The 19,644-nt window shown below is 50.2% G+C and overlaps 1 protein-coding gene across 2 annotated transcripts in view; it reads right to left on the reverse strand.

Moving 5' to 3' along the window:
• GCFC2 (GC-rich sequence DNA-binding factor 2) overlaps window positions 1-19,644 on the reverse strand; it is a 255,188-nt gene that overhangs the window by 16,863 nt on the left and 218,681 nt on the right. For both annotated transcript variants that reach the window (XM_085610585.1, XM_085610586.1), the window contains one exon: window positions 17,978-18,102. In XM_085610585.1, coding sequence (XP_085466711.1) covers window positions 17,978-18,102 — 125 coding nt within the window. The remainder of the gene's footprint in view (window positions 1-17,977; window positions 18,103-19,644) is intronic.

A 19,644-nucleotide genomic window follows, 5' to 3' on the forward strand; every position in this document is an offset into this window, starting at 1 on the left:
CTTCCGGAGGAAGGCATTGACGTTCCGGAGGTCCAAGATAGGGCGCAGGCCTCCTTTGCCCTTCTTGGGCACCAGAAAGTAGTGGGAATAACAACCACGACCTACTTCTGGGCTCTGAACGCGCTCGACGGCCCCCTTGGCCAAGAGGGCCGAAACTTCCTCGTGGAGAAGATTCAAATGATCCCCCGAGATACGGTGGTGCTGCGGTGGCATGGCTGGAGGGGTCGTCTCGAAGGGGAGGGAGTAGCCCCTTCGGACGATTTGCAGCTCCCACCTGTCTGATGTGATGGACCGCCAGTGGAGCAGGTGATGGCGAACTCTGCCGCCCACTGGCGTGGAATGGGCCTGAAAGCTCGGACTAGGAAGGCTTTGAGGCGGATGCTGCCGGGGTGGATGTGGGCTGACCACGTCGTCCTCCAGAACCGCCTCGGCAGAAATCACGTCTGCGACCGCGCGCAGGTTGGTTCTGCGGCTGGTGGCTAGGCTGACGTGAGGAGGCACCCCTTCCTTGGCCACGAAAGGGGCGAAAGGCGGAAGTTTGCGACCGCGGGGCCGAGAGGCCCAAGGACTTGGCCGTAGCCCGGGAGTCCTTAAAGCGAGTCAGCGCACTGTCCGCTTTCTCACCAAAAAGGCGAGTGCCATCAAAGGGCATGTCCATGAGAGTGCTCTGGACATCCCCCGAAAAGGACGTGGACCGCAGCCAGGCGTGACGTCTAAGCGCCACCGTGGTAGAAATCGCCCTACCCAGCGAGTCCCTAGTGTCAAGCCCACATCGGATTGCATGTCGTGCTGCATCCCTCCCATCGGCCAGAGCCTGGGTAAGTCGTGTCTGGGCCTCCTCCGGGCACGGGGCAGCACGTCCTCCACCGTGTCCCACAGAGAGTGGGAATAACGGTCCAAAAGACAGGCGGTGTTCAAGGACCGCAGACCCAAACTAAGGGAGGAGAACAGCTTTTTGCCAAACTGTTACAGTCTCTTGGAATCCCGGTCCGGCGGAGCGGTCGGGAAGGAGGATTGGGAGGTAGAAGCCTGGATAACCAGGCTCTCGGGGGTGGGGTGTTGGGACAGAAAACTGGGGTCGCCTGGAGCGGGGCGGTGGCGCCTGGCGACGTTCCTGTCCACAGGAGGGACTGTGGAGGGCTTGGACCAGGTGCCCTGCAGAACGTCAATGAGGGCCTCATTGAATTGCAGCAGAGGCTCAGTGGAGCTTGCTGCAGACTGAAGCACCTCAGTGAGGACGTTCGTCCTCACAGCCACGGCAGGCAGCTCGAGCCCAAGGGCTGCGGCCGCCTTGCGCAGCACCACAGAGAAAGCAGCACCCTCCTCCGAAGCCACAGTCAGAGGAGAGATGAATCCAGTGTCTGGTGAGGTATCCAGACCACTGGCCTCCCCCAGTTCATCTGCCCAGTCCTGTGACAGCTGAGCCTGAACGGCCATAGGGTCATCGGACCCCTCCCATTCGCCCCCGTCATCCGATTCCTGGTAAACAGGAGGAAGGATCGGAGCCGGACGATAGACATAATGTGTCTCTAGCGGCGCCGTACGCAGCGTCCATCGACGCCGTAACGGCGCCGGAGCGGGGCTGAACTGGAGCTCGACGCCGAGCGGAGCCGGCGTCAGAGGTGGAACTGGTGTCGACGCCGGCGGAGGAGGCGTGACTAGGTCGACCGGCGTCGGCGGGGACGGGTCCCTCGGGAACCTGCGGCGTCGGGGCCGAAGCCGGCGACGGGGCCGGAGCCGCCGGCATGCAAGGTTGCCCAGTCGGGTCCGCGGGGCCCGAAGGCGCGCTAGCGCGCGTCGACGGCGGAGCCAGGCTCCTCATGGCCGAGAGGAAGGCACTGACTTCCGCCGCCGTCGCGTCAGTCCCAGGGACCGGCGGGTATGGGGACTTGCGTGGCGCCTGCGGCTCCGCTGGAGCCGTGGGGGTGGAACCACCCTGACCCTCGGTCGAGTCGCGCGACCGGCGAGGGGAGTCCGAAGAGCAGTGTCGCCTCTTGGACTTCTTGGAGTGCTTCGACTTACCTGAAGACTTGGAGCCAGACGAGCGATAATGACGTCGGCTGCAGCTCCGCAACCGATCCTTGGACCTCCTCCTGGACCGGGATCGAGAGGGGCGCGGAACCGAGTGGCGAATCTCGAGGAGCTTACGGGACCACTCCTGTCTACCCTTCGAGGTCAGGGCCTTGCAGTCCGAACACGACTCCGCGTCGTGGTCGAGGCCCAAACAGTAAAGGCACCGGCGGTGATGATCCGTAACCGACATCAAGCGGTTGCAGTCAGCACAGGCTTTGAAACCAGGCATCCTACCGGCACCGGAGTTGAGACAAGATCAAAAAGGATCAAAAAATTTAGTCAAAAAAGACTAAAAGGGTAGCTCTCCCGGATCTGCGCTTATTGGCGTGGAAAAAAGAAGAACTGACGTCAGCACGACGCCGACGACGGACGCGGAGCCGCAGACGACGCCTAGCGACGCGCAAGGGGTATTGCTGACGAAAAATCTTCCGGATCCAGTCTGACGCCTGGGGATATTCTAAGGTGAGGAATCTAACGTGTTTCTTTCAGATACAAAAAATCATTAGCATGCATGTCAAGGCCACAACTACACTACGTCCCACTGAGGTGCTGTGTACCTAAAAAGAGGATGTAAATAAAATAAACCATTTAAGCGTTTTCCAGCCTCATTTACATGAGAAAATATCATTAAATCTATTTAGATATAGCAAAATTGCAGACTGACTGTTTATACAAATACATCAGGGTCATCCTTATGGAAATGTAGGGCATGCCATATAATGTAACCAGAAAGAAAACTGGTCTTTCCAAAAGTCCACCTAAAAACGACATTGTCGATACAGTTCTTTTAAAGCATCACAACAATTGCAGAACTGTTACCTGAAATACTAAGAGGAGTACAAGCTTGTTTTTCAATACTGAGGCCCTCAAAGGGAAGGATGGAAGCAGGATGTTGAAGCAATTTTATGGGTACCCTGGAATGCGTAGATTAAGCTGCTGCACAATTCACCTAAACTACTTCCCACCCCCAACTGAAACAAAGTTCACTTAAGGGACATTAAATTGGCCCAGCATGGTGACAATGGAGTCCATTGACACTTGCAAATTCAGAAGCTGGCATTCAAAAGTGGAGCATGGGCCCACAGCAGACGTGGTCCACAAGTCTGGGTCGGTGCCCAACATACTGTATGACTGAGTTTAGCTTGTTGATTACATCTTCTTATCAATAGTGTGTAGGCAGGAAGAAGAAGCATATTTAAAATTGTGTGAAGCCAGATGGACCTTATTTCGCATCAGAGCATCATTTGCATAGTTATAATGTTTCACGCTGTGCGAGTCAATAAGTTGAATTAACAGTAACAGGCAGATATTAAAGATGATTCAGGAGTGTAAACTTACCCGTTAGAGCCTGCACTGAATGGTAACCAGTGGTGATGTAAAAGAATAAAGCAATCACAGATGATGGACGGAGCACTAAAACTTTTCAGACACTCATCCACAGTCACTATAAGATCTGGGTTTTATTTATTTATTTATGGTTTTTCTAGAGCGCGTAGTCACCCATAGGGTATCCCAGCGCTGAACCTCTTACTCACAGGGGGGGATGGTCAGGAGTGAAACTGGCTCAGGGGAAAAGTAAGGTTTTAAGCGATTTCCTGAACCGCAGGAGGTTTGGTTCTGCTCTGAGGCTCAGGGGGAGTGCGTTCCATTTTTTTCCCGTGTTGACCGAGAAGCGACGGCCACCTATACGGGCCTTCTTAACCTTGGGGATGGTGATGAGGTTTCCGTATTCGGAACGAAGCGCTCTCGTGGGTCTGTATGGTGTGATCCAGTTGTTTAGGATAGGGGGGCCGATGTTATGAAGTACCTTGTGGGCCAGACAGAGGGCTTTGAAAGTTACCCTTTCCCTGATGGGGAGCCAATGCAGCTTCCTCAGTGCGGGCTTAGCAGATGTTCTGGCCGGGGTGTTTGTTAGGAGACGGGCTGCGGCATTTTGGGCTTTTTGCAGGGTTTGGAGAGTGGATTCTGGAGCTCCCAGGTAAATGGCGTTGCTGTAATCCAGCCTGGATAAAATTAGGCCTTGGATCAGCAGGAGACGCGACTGGAAAGGCAGTAGAGGGATTACCTTCCTGCAAGATCTGAGTAGACCGTAGCATGTGCCGGCCGTCTTTCTTGCCTGGGTCCTGAAGGTGAGGTCGGTCTCCAGCCACACCCCGAGACTCTTGACCTCCGTCTTGGGGGTGGGGGGTTCACCCATACAGGCGGGCCAGATGTTCGGGGGAAGGTTCGTGGTTTTTTGCCCTAGGAGCAGGATCTCCGTTTTGAAGCCGTTTAATTTCAGGGCAGAGTCACTCATCCACTGATGTACGTTGGAGAGGCAATCGTGGAGGTTGGAGGGCTTAAGCTTGGGGTGGGAAAGCGTCACCACCAGTTGAGTATCGTCGGCATAGCGGACGATGGTGACACCGAAGGGAGAGACCAGCTCCTCCAGTGGGGCCATATACACGTTGAACAGCGTGGGGCTCAGGGATGAGCCCTGTGGCACACCGCACTGGAGGGGGATCTGCTTTCACCTTCCCATACTTGGAAGGAGCGTTGAGACCGGAAAGACGCGAGCCATAGCAGCGCCCTGTCTTTTACCCCGATGTTGTCGAGACGTTGGGTTAAGACCTGGTGGCTGACCGTATCGAAGGCCGCGCTCAGGTCTAGGAGGACCACTGCCACTGATCCTCCTGTATCGATGATTTCCCTGGTCTTTTCTACTGCTGCAAGGAGAGCAGTGTCTGTTCCCTGACCTGGTCTGAAGCCTGTCTGTGATTTATTGAGGAGTTGATTAGACTCCAGGAAGTGTGACAGTTTTTTGTTCACAAGTCTTTCGGCAACCTTACCTATCCAAGGGAGGAGTGAGATAGGTCTATAGTTGGAGAGATCTGCCTGGTCTAGGGATGGTTTTTTGAGAAGCCCTTTTACAACAGCCTCCTTCCAGTTTGCAGGGACCTCTCCCTGTGTCAACGAGATGTTAATGAGAGCTGTCAATTGGGAGGCTATAGTCTGCGAGATGTTTTTAACGAACCGTATGGGAACTGGGTCGCTAGGGGCTCCGCTCTTGGTTGCTCTGAGTGTAGCCATTACTTCCTCTTCTGTGACTGGGCCAAATGACGCTAAATATGGCTTGTCGGGAGAGGGCGGCAGCTCCTTCGCTCTTTCTATGGGGTTCGGGTTAGCAGCAGGGAGTGAGGCGAGGATTTTTTTGATTTTTTTGTCGAAGAAGGTAGCCAACTTGACGCATTTTTCCTCCGCTGCTTTGGGGTCCATGGGTTCTTGCGGGGGGGCAGGGACATGGAGGAGCTCTTTGAGGATGGAAAAAGTTTCCTTGGCTGAGCAGGAGGAGCTTTTTATTTTTTCCTCATAGAAGGTGCTTTTAGCATCGTGTAGGGCTCGCTTGTACGCTTTCATGGAGGATTGATAAGCACTTTTCTCAGCTATTGACTTGTTTTTCCTCCAAGTGCGTTCTAACTTTTTACATTCCTTCTTCAGGGCGTTGAGGGAGGGAGTGTACCAGGGAGCGGGGTTGATTCTTTTGACATGTTTTAGCGAACTAGTAAGTGGGATCAGATTGTCTAGGGGATGGGCTAGCCAATCATTGAATTCTCTATCCGCGGTGTTCGTGTCCGTGGATAGAGGGCAAGCAGTTTCACGTAGTTTCGCTTCCCATTCCTCAGGAACTAACTTATGCCATCGTCTAGTTCGTATCCTAGTTTTCTGTCTGGGTGCTGGCGTTTTTTTGAGTGACCAGTGTATTGGGATCAACATATGGTCTGTCCAAGGTAAAGGGGTGGGGTCCTGGGCGTTTAGGTTCTTGATGTTGGTGAAGATAGGGTCCAGGAGTTGTCCTTTGACATGGGTGGCTTTAGAGTTTCGCAGATGGAGATCGGCTGTGGTGAGATCAGCTAGTAAGTTGGCTGCTGCGTTGTCCGCAGAGTCCAGGAAGTGCATATTAAGGTCCCCTAAGAGAAGAAAGTTCGAGACTGATATGGTCTTAAGTGAGATGTAGTCCATTAGAGTGCTAGTGAATTCTCCTAGTGCGCCTGGCGGACGGTACACTAACAGTCCCGAGATGGAGGTTGATGGGGAGATGTGGATAGTGAAATTGCAGTTTTCACAGTCTTTGACGGTACCACATTCGATTCTGCATTTAAGATGGTCTTTGTAGAGTATGGCTAGTCCGCCACCTCTACCTACTGGTCTGTTCAGGCAGCAGATTTGGTAGCCGGGGGGTGTTGCATTGACCGTGTCGAAGTCACTGTGCGGGGTCAACCATGTTTCAGTCAGAAACAATATGTCTAGCATCAAGTCTTGGACAAGGATGTAGGTTTCGTGGGCATGTTTTACTAGGGATCTGCAATTCAGAAGGCCAAGCCGAAGTCCTTGGTGGCGTTCCGTTTCCTCTGGTTTGTTACAGAGGATACACCCTGTGAAGGGGGCGTCTTCCTTGAGGATGTATTGGCACTGGGGGTGTTTTTTTGGATTCCAGGCACGCAGAGTCTCTTGGGTGTAAGAGATACGTTCCTGCAAATTGGGTATAGTGTCTAGGCCTGAGGCCGTCTGGGCCCGGACGGGCCCAGACGGGCTTGCCTTTGGCGCGCTGACGGCGCGCCCGCTGCGCCCGTCCGCTGCGCGTCCGGTAATTGCACATCTTAATATGGGTGGAAAATGGGGCGGGTGGGCGTGGCCTATGTTAGGCGTGGCCTCGATTCCTCGCCTTCAATGGCGTCAGATTTGTTTGTTTTTCTCGTGTTAGTTGCAGCGAAGAAGTCGCTGTTTAGGCGTTTCAATCGCCCGTTCCGGTTGTGCCAGGGGTGAGTACAATTTTAAAAACAAGATATTTGAAGGAAAGGTGACACACTAAATACAATTTTAAAATAGGTGGACTCCCGGCTTCCGCCTCAGGAGTATAGCAGGTTCTAAAGTTGTGGCGCTGTCAGCAGCGTTTTATACTTTGTTGGGCGGGTAGGCGTGGCCTATGTTAGGCGTGGCCTCGATTCCTCGCCTTCAATGGCGTCAGATTTGTTTGTTTTTCTCGTGTTAGTTGCAGCGAAGAAGTCGCTGTTTAGGCGTTTCAATCGCCCGTTCCGGTTGTGCCAGGGGGTGAGTACAATTTTAAAAACAAGATATTTGAAGGAAAGGTGACACACGAAATACAATTTTAAAATAAGTGGACTCCCGGCTTCCGGCTTAGCAGGGTTGAATCCATCATCGTTCTTTAGTTCACTTCGCCACCTAAGTTCAGACACAGCCATATGCAAATCAGTCTTGACCCTGTTCCTCATTGAAATAGTCCAGCCCGAACTGCCAAGCAGGGTCTTCCCTGGACCAGAACAAGCATCCTGGGACCGGTTTCAGGGTAACACCCCTCCTTAGTCAGGCTAGCTTAAATCCAGTGGCAAAGCGGGCGAGGAATCCACCTCTGGGCATACTCTGCCAGCTTAGGGCAAATAAAGCAATCACAAAGAGATGATGGATGGAGCACTGAAACTTTTCAGACACTCACCCCCAGTTACTATAAGATCTGATTTGAATCCTTCATTGTTCTTTAGCTCACTTCACCACCCCAGTTCAGACCCACCCATATGCAAATCAGTCTTGTGGGAACAGTCCAGCCCGAACTGCCAAGCCAGGTCTTCCCTGGACCAGAAACAAGCATCCTGGGACCGGTTTCTGGGTAACACCCCTCATCAGCCAGGCTACTTTGAATCCAGTGGCAAAGTGAGCAAGGGACCCACATCTGGGCATACCCTGCTAACTTATTTCTGAACTGGGGTGGAGAAGTGAGCAGAAGAACAATGATGGATTCAATCAGATCTGTGACTAGGGGTGAGTGTCTGAAAAGTTTCAGCGCTCCTTCCATCATCTTATTGTGTTTGCGATGTAAAAGAATATACTCAAACAAAACAATTGATGGACGGAATGCTGGACAATGCAAACATTCACCCTCAGTCACAATGATCTGGGTTTAATCCATCATTCTTTTGCTCACCACACCACCCCAGTTTGGACCCAGCCATATGCAAATCAGTCTTGACCCTGTTCCTTGTGGGAACAGTCCAGCCTGAACTGCCAAGCCAGATCCTCCCTGGACCGGAAACAAGCCTCCTGTGAGAGGTTTCAGGGCATCACCCTTCATCAGCCAGGCTAGCTTGAATTCAGTGGTGTAGTGTGCACGGGACCCACGTCTGGGCATACCCTTCCCATTCAAGGCAACATATGCAAAAGAAGCAATTGATGGACGGAATGCTGGGAAATGCAAACATTCACCCCCAGTCAAAAGGATCTAGGTTTAATCCATCATTTTTTGAAACCGGTGAATCCGATGAACCATGCCACCAAGGTGTAACCCTGGTGTGGAGGGTTTTTAGAAGAAAAGGACTATGCTACTTACCAGTATGCAACTGTTCTTGGCATGTCGAGCTGCAGATTACACACTTTTGCATAGATCGCCATCTGGTGTTGGGCCCGGATGTTTGCAGTTCGTTTTTCCTCTTGGAAAGTCTTTGGAAGTCACGAGGTCGGTGACTTCTCCTTTGGATGGTATTGCGCATGGGCTTCGGCTCCATCCTCAGATTGTTTTTTGCCAGCAGGAAAAGATGGAGTGTAGTAATAACAGTGAAGAAATCCATGTGTGTATCGAAATAAGATAAACTGGAACAGATACAGGTAGCCGGGGAGGCGGGTGGGCATGTGTAGATCTGCAGCTCTACATGCCAAGAACAGATGCATACTGGTAAGTAGCATATTCCGTTCGAGGCATATGAGCTGCAGATTACACACTTTTGCATAGACTATATAGCAGTTCCCAACCTAGGCGGCGATCTGTTGCAGTGGTTTGAAATAGTGTTTTTAGTACAGCCTGGCCCACACTAGCTTGTTGCTTAGTTTGCACATCTACACAATAGTATTTAGTGAAAGTGTGCGGTGTTGACCATGTAGCTGCTTTGCAGATATCATCTAATGGGATGTTCCCTAAAAATGCCATGGAAGCCCCTACCTTTCGTGTAGAATGGGCTTTAGGGGGAACGGATAGCGTTAGTTTTGCTTTGTGGTAGCAAATCTGAATGCATTTTACAATCCACCTAGCTATCCCTGATTTTGAGATGGGGTTGCCCTTGTGTGGTGGAGAGAAAGAGACAAACAGTTGTTTGGTTTTTTGGAAAGGTTGGGTTCTCTCGATGTAGTAAAGTAAGGCTCGTTTAACATCTAGTGTGTGCAGAGCCCTTTCTGCAACGGTTTGTGGTTGCAAGAAAAATACTGGTAGTTCTACAGATTGGTTTGGGTGAAAAGGGGAAATGCCTTTAGGTAGGAATTTTGGGTTGGTACGGAGAACAACCTTGTTATGGTGCATCTGAAGAAAAGGTTCTTGTATGGTAAGCGCTTGTATCTCACTGACCCTTCTAAGGGAAGTGATGGCTACAAGGAAAGCTGTTTTCCATGTTAGGAATTGCAGTTGGCATTTGTGTAAAGGTTCGATTAGCCTTGTGAGAACAATATTTAGGTTCCACACAGGTGAGGGTGGTACTCTGGGGGGAATTATTCTTTATAGGCCTTCCATGAAGGCTTTAATGGCAGGTACTCTAAAGAGTGAAAGATGTTGCCTGTTTTGTAAGTAAGCTGCAATTGCTGCGAGGTGTAGTCGAATGGACGTATAGGCTAAATTACACCTTTGAAGGTGGAGTAAGTAGCCTATGATGTGTTGAATGGATACGACCAGGGGATTGATGGTGTTGTTATGGGAATAAACAACAAATCGTTTCCACTTGGCAGCGTAGCACGCTCTAGTGGTAAGTCGTCTAGCTTCTCTGATGACGTTCATACAGTCAGGGGGAAGATTTAGGTACCCAAATTCTAGGACTTCAGGAGCCAGATCGCAAGGTTGAGCTGAGCTGGGTCCGGATGTCTGATCTCTCCATGGTTCTGGGTTAAGAGGTGTGGAGAGAGGTGTAGTTTTTGGTGTGGTACTACAGAGTTCCAGCAGCGTGGTGTACCACGGTTGTCTGGCCCACGTTGGAGCTATTAGGATTAGTGTGAGGGAGTGCTGCTATAGTTTGCACACCACTAATGGAATGAGTGGGAGAGGTGGAAAAGCGTACGCAAATTTGCCTGACCAGTTCATCCATATCGCATTTCCTTTGGACAATGGGTGTGGGTATCTGGCTGCGAAGCTTGGGCATTTTGTGTTTGTGGGTGGCGAAGAGGTCTATCTGTGGATGCCCCCACATTTGAAAGAACGGATGGAGAACCTGTGGGTGAAGTTCCCACTCGTGGATCTGTTGCGTTTGTCTGCTGAGCAGATCTGCCATGGTGTTTTGGACTCCTGGGACATGTTGAGCTAGGAGAAAGATTTTGTGGGGAATTGCCCATCTCCATATGCTCTGTGCTAATTGAGAGAGCTGTGGAGAGTGTGCCGCCTTGTTTTTGTATATAATACATGGCCGTCATGTAGTCTGTGCGAATGAGGACTGCCTTGCCTGAAATCTGTATCTGAAAAGATTTTAGGGCTAAAAAGATTGTTAGTAACTCCAGATGGTTGATATGGAGTAACTTTTGTTGAGGCGTCCATGTGCCCTGCACGGTGAGGTGTAATAGGTGAGCTCCCGAGCCGGAGAGCGATGCGTCCGTTGTTAGTATTATCTGGGGAACCGGGTCCAGGAACGGTCGGCCTTTGGAAAGGTTTGTGGTGTTCCACCACTGCAGAGAGCGATGGGTGCGACCGTCTACCAACACCAGATCTGTCAGTTGACCTTGGGCCTGGTTCCATTGGCGCGCTAAGCACTCTTGTAGAGGACGCATCTGGAGTCTTGCATGGGGCACTATGAAAATGCAAGAGGCCATCATCCGTATTAGTTGCATGAACACTCGTGCTGGAAGGGAGTGTTGAGGTATGAAATTTTGTCGCAAAGCCTGAATGCTTGCAATCCTGGCCGGATTGGGGTAGGCTATCGCTTTTGAGGTGTCTATGGTGGCACCGAGGTATTGTTTTATGTGGGATGGTTGTTGCTGGGACTTTTGGTGGTTCACCGTGAAGCCTAGTTGGTGAAGTAGTCCGATTGTGGTGGCGGTGTGTCGTACACACTGATTGTATGAAGTGGCTTTTATCAGCCAAACGTCTAGGTATGGAAGACGTGAATGTGCTGTCTTCTCAAGTGTGCCGCCACCACCGCCAGGCACTTGGTGAATACCCGTGGTGCTGTTGTGACTCCGAACGAGAGCACTTTGAATTGGTAATGTTGTCCGTCCACTACAAATCTGAGGTACTTTCTGTGAGCATGGTGCACTGGAATGTGGAAGTATGCGTCTTTCAAGTCCAGTGTGGTGAGGAAGTCGTTCTGGGAGAGAAGCGGAAGTACCTGCTGAAGCGTTACCATGTGAAAATGGTCTGAGTGTATGTATGTGTTTAGGGGCTGGAGATCAAGAACAGGTCGTAGAGTCTCGTCCCTTTTTGGTATGAGAAAATATAGGGAGTAGACCCCATATTTTGTTGATTGACAGGAACGTGTTCTATTGCCTGTTTTTGTAGGAGGGAGATTACCTCCTGCTTTAGTAATGTTGAATGTTCTTGTGACATTGGGCATTGCCTGTGTGGAATGTTGGGGGGGGGGGGGGGGGGGTAGATGTTAGTTCTAGGCAGTAGCCTGACCGAATTATTTGGGTCACCCCTTTGTCTGAGGTGATGGTCTCCCAGACATGAAGGAAATTTTGGAGTCTGCCCCCGACCGGAGTGGAATGGTCTGGGGGGAGCAGGGAGGGGAGGGGGGAGGGGAGGGGAGGGGAGAGTCATTGGGTAGGAGGCGTGGCAGAATGGGCAATGTTTGTTTTGCCTCTACCCTTGTTGTTGTTACCCCTGTAGCCGCCTCTTTGGTAACCTTTTGTAAAGGTGGTCTGAGTAGGGGATTTGTATGATGTGGAAGAGAAGCCTCTGGATGTACTCCGAAAGGAGGAGCGGCGAAAGGAGCGTCTGGGCGGGTGAGACTGTAAGGCCCCCATGGATTTTGCGATACCCGTGTCCTTTTTCATCTTTTCTAAGGCCTCATCCACCTTTGGCCCGAATAGATGTTCCTGTTCAAAGGGATGGTTAAGGATGGAGGCTTGTACTTCTGGTTTAAAACCAGATACCCAAGCTGATTAACCTAAGAGTTGTCACCTGCAGATGACGCTGCACCATCTCTGGGGACTCTGCCTTCAGAAGCCAGTCGTCCAGGTAGGGGAAAACCGGAATCCCCGACCTCCTGAGATGAGCAGCCACCACTGCCATCACCTTTGTGAAGACTCGAGGTGCAGTAGTAAGACCAAACGGGAGGACCGCAAACTGATAATGCTGCGACCCAACCGTAAAACGGAGATACTTCCTGTGCGACTTCAGGATTGGGACATGGAAGTACGCGTCCTGCAAGTCGAGCGACACCATCCAGTCTCCTTGCTGCAACGCTTGAAGAACCTGCGCAAGGGTCAGCATCTTGAACTTCTCCTGTTTCAGGTAAAAATTCAAGATTCTGAGGTCCAGAATCGGACGCAATCTGCCGTCCTTCTTGGGGATCAGGAAATACCGGGAGTAGCATCCCTGACCCCTTTCCTGCTCCGGAACCACCTCTATTGCGCCCTTCTGAAACAAAGCTTGAACTTCCTTCTGCAGGAGAAGCAGGTGGTCCTCCGAGCAATAACCTTGGCAAGGAGGGTAAGGGGGAGGAAACTCCCGAAAGGGAAGGGCGTACCCAGTCTCTACGAGGTTCAAAACCCAAAGGTCGGTTGTAACAGATTTCCAACCCCGCAGAAAGTAGGACACCCGACCCCCCACAGGTCTTACATGATCCGGGATGGGGGATCTAGGGCTGCTTCCCTGAAGCCTCATTTGGAGCAGAGGAGGAGGAGGAAGAAGAGGGGTTACGACCAGAACCTCTCCGACCCCTTTGCTTCCCTCTATAGGAACGATAGAGGGGATTTTGCTGCTGTTGTTGCTGCTGTTGTTGAGGCTGTCGGAAGGAGCGAAAGGATGACCTTCCGAATCCCCTAGCCTTACGGAAAGTTGAACCTCTCACAGGAACCTGCAGACCCAAGGACTTCGCCGTTAACCTACTGTCCTTAAAACGTTGAAGAGCAGAATCTGCCTTCTCCCCAAACAACTTTTGTCCATCAAAGGGCAGATCCACCAGCGTGGCCTGGACATCTGCAGAAAACCCTGAGGAACGGAGCCAAGCTTGTCTCCTTGCGGCAATGGACGACCCCATAATCCTCGCCACAGAGTCCGCCGTATCCAGCCCAGACTGGATCACCTGCCTGGCAGCTGCCTGAGTGTCCGCCACAACCTCCATGAAGGACGACTTATCCCCCTCAGGTAACTTAGGGGCCAGAGTTTTTATAGAGTCCATCAGGGCATGAACATAACGCCCCAGCAAGCACGTAGCATTTGATGACTTCAACGCCATACTTCCTGAGGAGAAAGACTTTTTGGCCGCCTGATCAACTTTCTTTGACTCCCTATCAGCAGGAGATTGGGGGAAAGCACCCGAAGCATGTTTAGAACATGAAGCCTGCACCACTAGGCTCTCCGGAGAAGGATGCGCGGATAAAAAATCCGGGTCTCCTGGCGCAACCCTGTATCTCCTTGCCACCTGCCTGCAAACTGCTGGAGCTGATAGAGGCTTCTTCCACACCTCCAACACTGGTTCCAAGAGAGCCTCATTGAAAGGTAGCAAAGGCTCCGAAGCCGACGTCGGGGAGTGCAACACCTCTGTGAGCAGATTGGACTTGTACTCCACAGAGGGCAGCTGCAGATCTAACAACTCCGCGGCCTTCTTGATCACAACATGAAGAGTTTGGTCTTCCTCTCCTTCAGTGCTTTAGGATTCATGCTCCTACAGCACCCGCACTCATCCACATCATGATCAGAGGAGAGACACCATAAACAATTCTGATGCGGATCTGTCATGGACATCAGGCCTCCGCACTCCCTACAGGGCTTAAAGCCCGACTTCCTCGTCGAAGACATACCGATTTTAACAAGAATACACCACTAGACTACAAAGTATCTAGAGAGCACTGGGAAAAAACCGTTGCGCGTCGACGGCGCGGAAAAAAGGGAACTGACGTCATCACGCCGACGTGGGCTTCTTATGGCTCCGATGACGTCGCACGGAGTCGCGTGCGGAGCCGATGTATTGTGACGTCGCCCACGTCGACGTGGAATGCTGGGGAAGAAAAGTTCCGTGGAATGCTGGCGCAGGGGATATTCACAAGGTGAGGAATCCACTGGCAGATGTATCCATCAGAAACCCTTAGCCAAGCATGGCGACGGAGAAGGACGCTGGTGTTGATGGCCCTGGAGGCTGTGTCTGCTGCATCTAGGGCAAAACGTATGGAGGTGTTCATTATTGATTTACCCTCTTGAATTAACTCGTTGGCCCTAGCTTTATACTTTTCAGGGAGATGGTGCATTATGCTTTACAATTCGTCATAATGAGCCCTGTCATATCTGGCCAGCAGTGCCTGCGTGTTTGCTATACGCCATATGTTGGCCGCCTGGGATACTGTGCGTTCGCCTGATGCATCTAGCAGTTTTGATTCCTTGTCAGGTGGTGGTGCATCACCTGATGCTTGTGAATTTGCCCTTTTACGTGCCGTAGATACTACTAAGGAATCTAGTGGCACTGGTCCTCTGATGTAAGAGGGATCTGAGGGAGCAGGTTTGTATTTTTTTTCAATACGTGGGTTAATGACCCTGGCTCTAACTGGGTCCTTAAAAACTTCTGCCGCATGCTTTACCACCCCTTTGAGCATGGGCAGTATGGAGGTGGACCTATGTGAAGTATCAAATGTGTCTAGGAGGAAGTCTTCCTCCACGGGGTCGGTATGCAAGTCCACCCCGTGATAATGTGCTGCCCTTTGCAGAAGATGGTTGAACCCTAATGAATCTTCTGGTGGAGATGGCCTAGAAGGGTAAATATCGTCTTGTGGGACGTTGGGGATATCTGGAATATTGTAATCGTCCCATGTATCTGGGGATCCTGTAGGGGTGGGGTCCTGTGGCACATCCCCTGTATCATCATATGGGTCCCCCTGATCATCATCGTCTGGAGACAGGGTAGGAGAACGATGAGGTGGGGGTGGAGAGGTAGCAGAGTCCTTCCTCTTTGGAGGTGGAGGCGGAGCAGGCTTCTCCAAATGTCTCTTTTTGGTAGAGTGTCTCAAATGTCCAGTTTTTGGATCCTTGGTGAGAGTTTTTTGCAAGGGATCTGGTGTAAATAGCTCTGGGGAGGTAATTTGGTCCGTCGGGCCGATGACTTTTTAGGTTTTTCTGTGCCGGTTTGATGTTTAGAACCCAGCTTGGGACCCTCTGGTCTCTTGGTCAGCGCCGAGATGGGCTTTGGCATGGAAGTGTCGGTGCCGGTGGCCTTGTGTGGTTTGGTCGGTACCGAAGATGGCGTCAGTACCGAAGAGCTGGGTTTCGACCCCAAGGGTTCCGGTGCGGAGCTCGGTGTCGAGGTAGAGGCAGGTTTCTTTTTCGGTGCCGAAGTGTGTTTCTCGGCACCGCTGGTAGGCTGGCTCGAGCCTGCGCCACCGGAAGGCTTACTGGGCTTCTTCACTGGGCCCGAAGGTGGGGTGTGTGAAGCAGTGTCTCTGGTCGTGCCTAGGCCCGAAGGCGTAACCGAAGCCTTTTTGGGTGTCGGCGCGGATAGATTGGTACTCACGACCCTCTGCGCCGGAGTGATGTCTTCCACATCTGACTCGTCGGCCTCGGAAGCGCTGACTAGGTCCTCTTCGGTGCGATGATGTTCCGGTTCGTCGATGTCGTCTCCGAAGATGTCGACTGGAATGGACGTCGAGGAGTGTGCCATGTTCCTTCTGGCTCTTCGGTCCCGAATAGTCTTTATGGATCGGAAAGACTTACAGGCCGGACAGTCTCGAGCCTCGTGTTCAGGGGAGAGGCAGAGGTTGCATACCTCATGAAGATCGGTGTGGGGAAATTTGGACCCACATCGAGGGCACTTTTTAAATGGAGTTCTTTCCATGAGCCGGGACCGGAGCCTGGGTAGGCCCGAAGGCCGCCGTCGACGACGACTGGAACCGAAGGTTTGTGTCGATGAGAAGGCGCGTTAATTGAAGAGATCGCAATCGAAACAATACAGCGATTGGGGTGAGGATTGCGCGTGGATCGTCGAACTGGAAGCTGTTCGGAACCGGAGCGCGAAGATTACATCCGAGCCCGATGGCGGAAAAAAACAATCTGTGGATGGAGCCGAAGCCATGCGCAATACCATCCAAAGGAGGAGTCACCGTCCTCGTGACTTCCAAAGACTTTCCAAGAGGAAAAACAAACTGCAAACATCCGGGCCCAACACCAGATGGCGATCTATGCAAAAGTGTGTAATCTGCAGCTCATATGCCTCGAACACATTGTTTTTTCTAACACAGGAGAGTTGTTACATTAATTCCCCTGTTTATCCACACAGCAATTAGCAAACATTATGTAGCCTTTCTATAAAGTGAAAGCTTTAGAGAATTTTGTAGCTTGGGGCATTAATTATGAGATGATCATGGAGCAGTCAGTGACCATGTCTCTGAACTAAATTGATAAGTTTCAATGATTTCAGATATTACCAACTTGTTCAAATTATAAATCTAGCATCTACTGAAGGCTAAGTGAGTTACATTCTCATTGTTGACATCTACTGTTCTCTCAGGATCATAAGTTTGAAGCAACCTTACTGGGAAATTTGTCAAACCCTGTTCAAACACCCGGATGCTCTCATCATTCTTGAGCTGGTACCAAAGCTGTAGGCCATTAAGAATTACAGGTTTCCAAGATCTCTGAATCTGTGTCTTTCCTCTGACAGCTAATCACAAATTCTTGCCACTGTAGAAAGAGCCTCCTGAGGAGTAGTTGTGCAGCACTGCATTAGCAAACACGACCCCTGAAACAATACCAATAGGCACTGTATATTTGGAAAATGTGAACATTTGCTTCCCATTCAAACTGCCTATTTTTATGCAGGTCAGAGCTGAAAATGATCCCAAGAATTCAGTGTTTTGCCCACTTTAAAAGTGGGAAGGGTATGCCCAGACGTGGGTCTCATGCTCAGTGCGCCACTGGATTCAAGCTAGCCTGGCTGATATGGGGTGATGCCCCGAGACTGGTCTAAGGATTCTTTAACTGGTCCAGAGAGAACCTGGCCTGGCAGTTCAGGCTGGACTGTTCCTATGAGGAACAGGGTCAAGACTTATTTGCATATGGCTGCATCTAAACTGGGGTGGCGTGGTGAGCAAAAGAACATTGGATTAAACCTAGATCTTTGTGACTGCGGGTGAATGTTTGCATTGTTCAGCATTCCGTCCATCAATTGTTCCTTTCGCTACTGTAAAAGATATGCAGCTGACAGAGGCAATATAATTTATTCAATCAAAATAAGCAAAAGCAGGAACAAAAGGCAAATAGCTAAAAGGGGAAGCATATAATGCCAAACCAAAAACCAAAACCAAAAACTGTTTTCTTGCCAATCTTGTGAATCACCAGAGAGATGCTTGTATTAATACCCAACTACAGGTCTTCCAGGTTCGCTTTCTATTGGGGAAGCTTTTTTCTGCTTTGTTTGGGACATCATACTTTGGAATGAGGAAGAAAGAAGCTAGAGCAGAACAAAAAAGTAATAAACTATAATACTGAACAAACAAATTCACATGTGCTGATTCTTAGAAAACGTTTGTGCGCTTTTAAAGGACTTGTAGTAATAATTAGAAAACTAAACAGAACTTAAATACTATTCCATTTGTGATATTGCAAAATAACGCATTAGTTCTATTCCAGGACAAATGCATTCATTTTTTACAGAAATTTATATTCTATTAGTTTTAAACAAAACCAACTTGATAATCAGTTTCACACAAAGTTCTCCATGATCTGCGATATTCTGTGCACTACCTGTAATCGTTCTTGTGCATTAAATGTCCAAACTGCAATAAATGTTTGCTCATGTTCGCCAACTGAGGAATTGTTGATCGACTTTTCAGGTCTTTAAACCATCCTTCAGGAAAATATGAAACTATCTAGGGAATTAAAACACAAATCTGCTTTAGCTCACAATCGATAAAGTATCTCATAATAGGTCAATTAATCCTCCCCCCTGCTATAAATGTAACTGCTCACAGTGGAATACAACGTAACCTTTGTAATTAATAAATTACTTCATTTTTCAGTATCGTGCTAAACAAATAAAGGGCACTGTGCATGAGAAAAAGATATGATCAGTAGTTAATTTAGCAAAGAGAGACATGTTAACCTGCACTAGATGTTGCAAAGCATGCACAAATGTTGATGGAATATGTTAACCTGCACTAGATGTTGCAAAGGATGCACAAAATTTGATGGCATAAGTAACGGAAAAGAATAAGGGCCTGATTATGAGTTTGGCGGTCCATAGGACCGCCAAAGTCACAGTGGAGGTGCAGAGACAGTCGAGGACTGCTGCACCAGCCGTCCGACTGCCGTATAAAGAGTTTGGGGGTCGGGTGGCTTATACGCTGCGGCACCACCATGCATATTACGAATTTCTCCACCACCAGCTTCTCATGGTGGTGAGCCCACCATGAAAAGGCTGTATGTGAGGAAACAAAGGGGGCCTTACAGGGCCCCATGTCGCCCTTCTGCAAGGGGGTGCATGCAGGGGGGGGTACATGTTCTCCCTGTGTGCATGCACCCCTATTCCTGCATTACATGGATTGCTCAGTCCATGCCATGCAGGAATATGTATTGGCAGTCCCGCTGCGATGCAGTTCTAAGGCTTATGAGCCTTTAAACTGCACCGCCGTGGGACCGCCACGCCGTCAGACCACGAAAATACTCCTTTAATCTGGCCGGCAATCGACTTTGGCGGTCCTGGAGTGGGGCACTGGCGTGACAGCCTGCTCCAGGACCGCCAAAGTCGTAATCAGGTTCAAAGTCAGTTGTCTAGGGGGCCTGGTCACTTCAAGAAGGAGACGAGGTGAAGGGAGGCTCTAATAGAGTCTGATCAGGAGTTACATGGACTCGTGAAGTTTGGTTTTCAGTACTATTTTGGCTGATGTGAATGAGCTGATTCAGTCAGTACCAGGGGAAGACTGTTTTTTCTGCCATGTGTGTTTTTCCATTTGGGAGGGTAGATCAAACGTGAATTACTAGATCATATGTTCTGACAAGAGATATTATGAGGGTACAAGACCTAGAGATACACTGCCCACAGTACTTTGAATGTTATTCTTTGTTCCACCATGAGGCATTCGAATATGTTGCGCTCTTCTAGTAATGCTCTATCGGGCGGACCCTTACTACCCACAGCTTCTTCCTATTTTGAATCCCCTCCCAGGTGCCAGACTGATTCTGAAAACTAATGTATCAGCTTTTGCGCAGCGGTAGGTGGTGCCATTCACAATTATTCCGTCAGAAATTACAAGCAGCTGCATATAGACAACACCTTTACACAGATTTCAGAAGGAAGCAGGGCCGGGGGGGAGGGGAGTAGTGCGGAATCTGCGAGTAGACAGAATATTAATCGGAAAACGTTACTGAAGATAACAGACTTCTGATAGATGCTGCTACCTGCAATTCCTCAC

The sequence above is a fragment of the Triturus cristatus genome, chromosome 6 (genome assembly GCF_964204655.1).
Source record: "Triturus cristatus chromosome 6, aTriCri1.1, whole genome shotgun sequence".
NCBI lineage: Eukaryota > Metazoa > Chordata > Amphibia > Caudata > Salamandridae > Triturus > Triturus cristatus.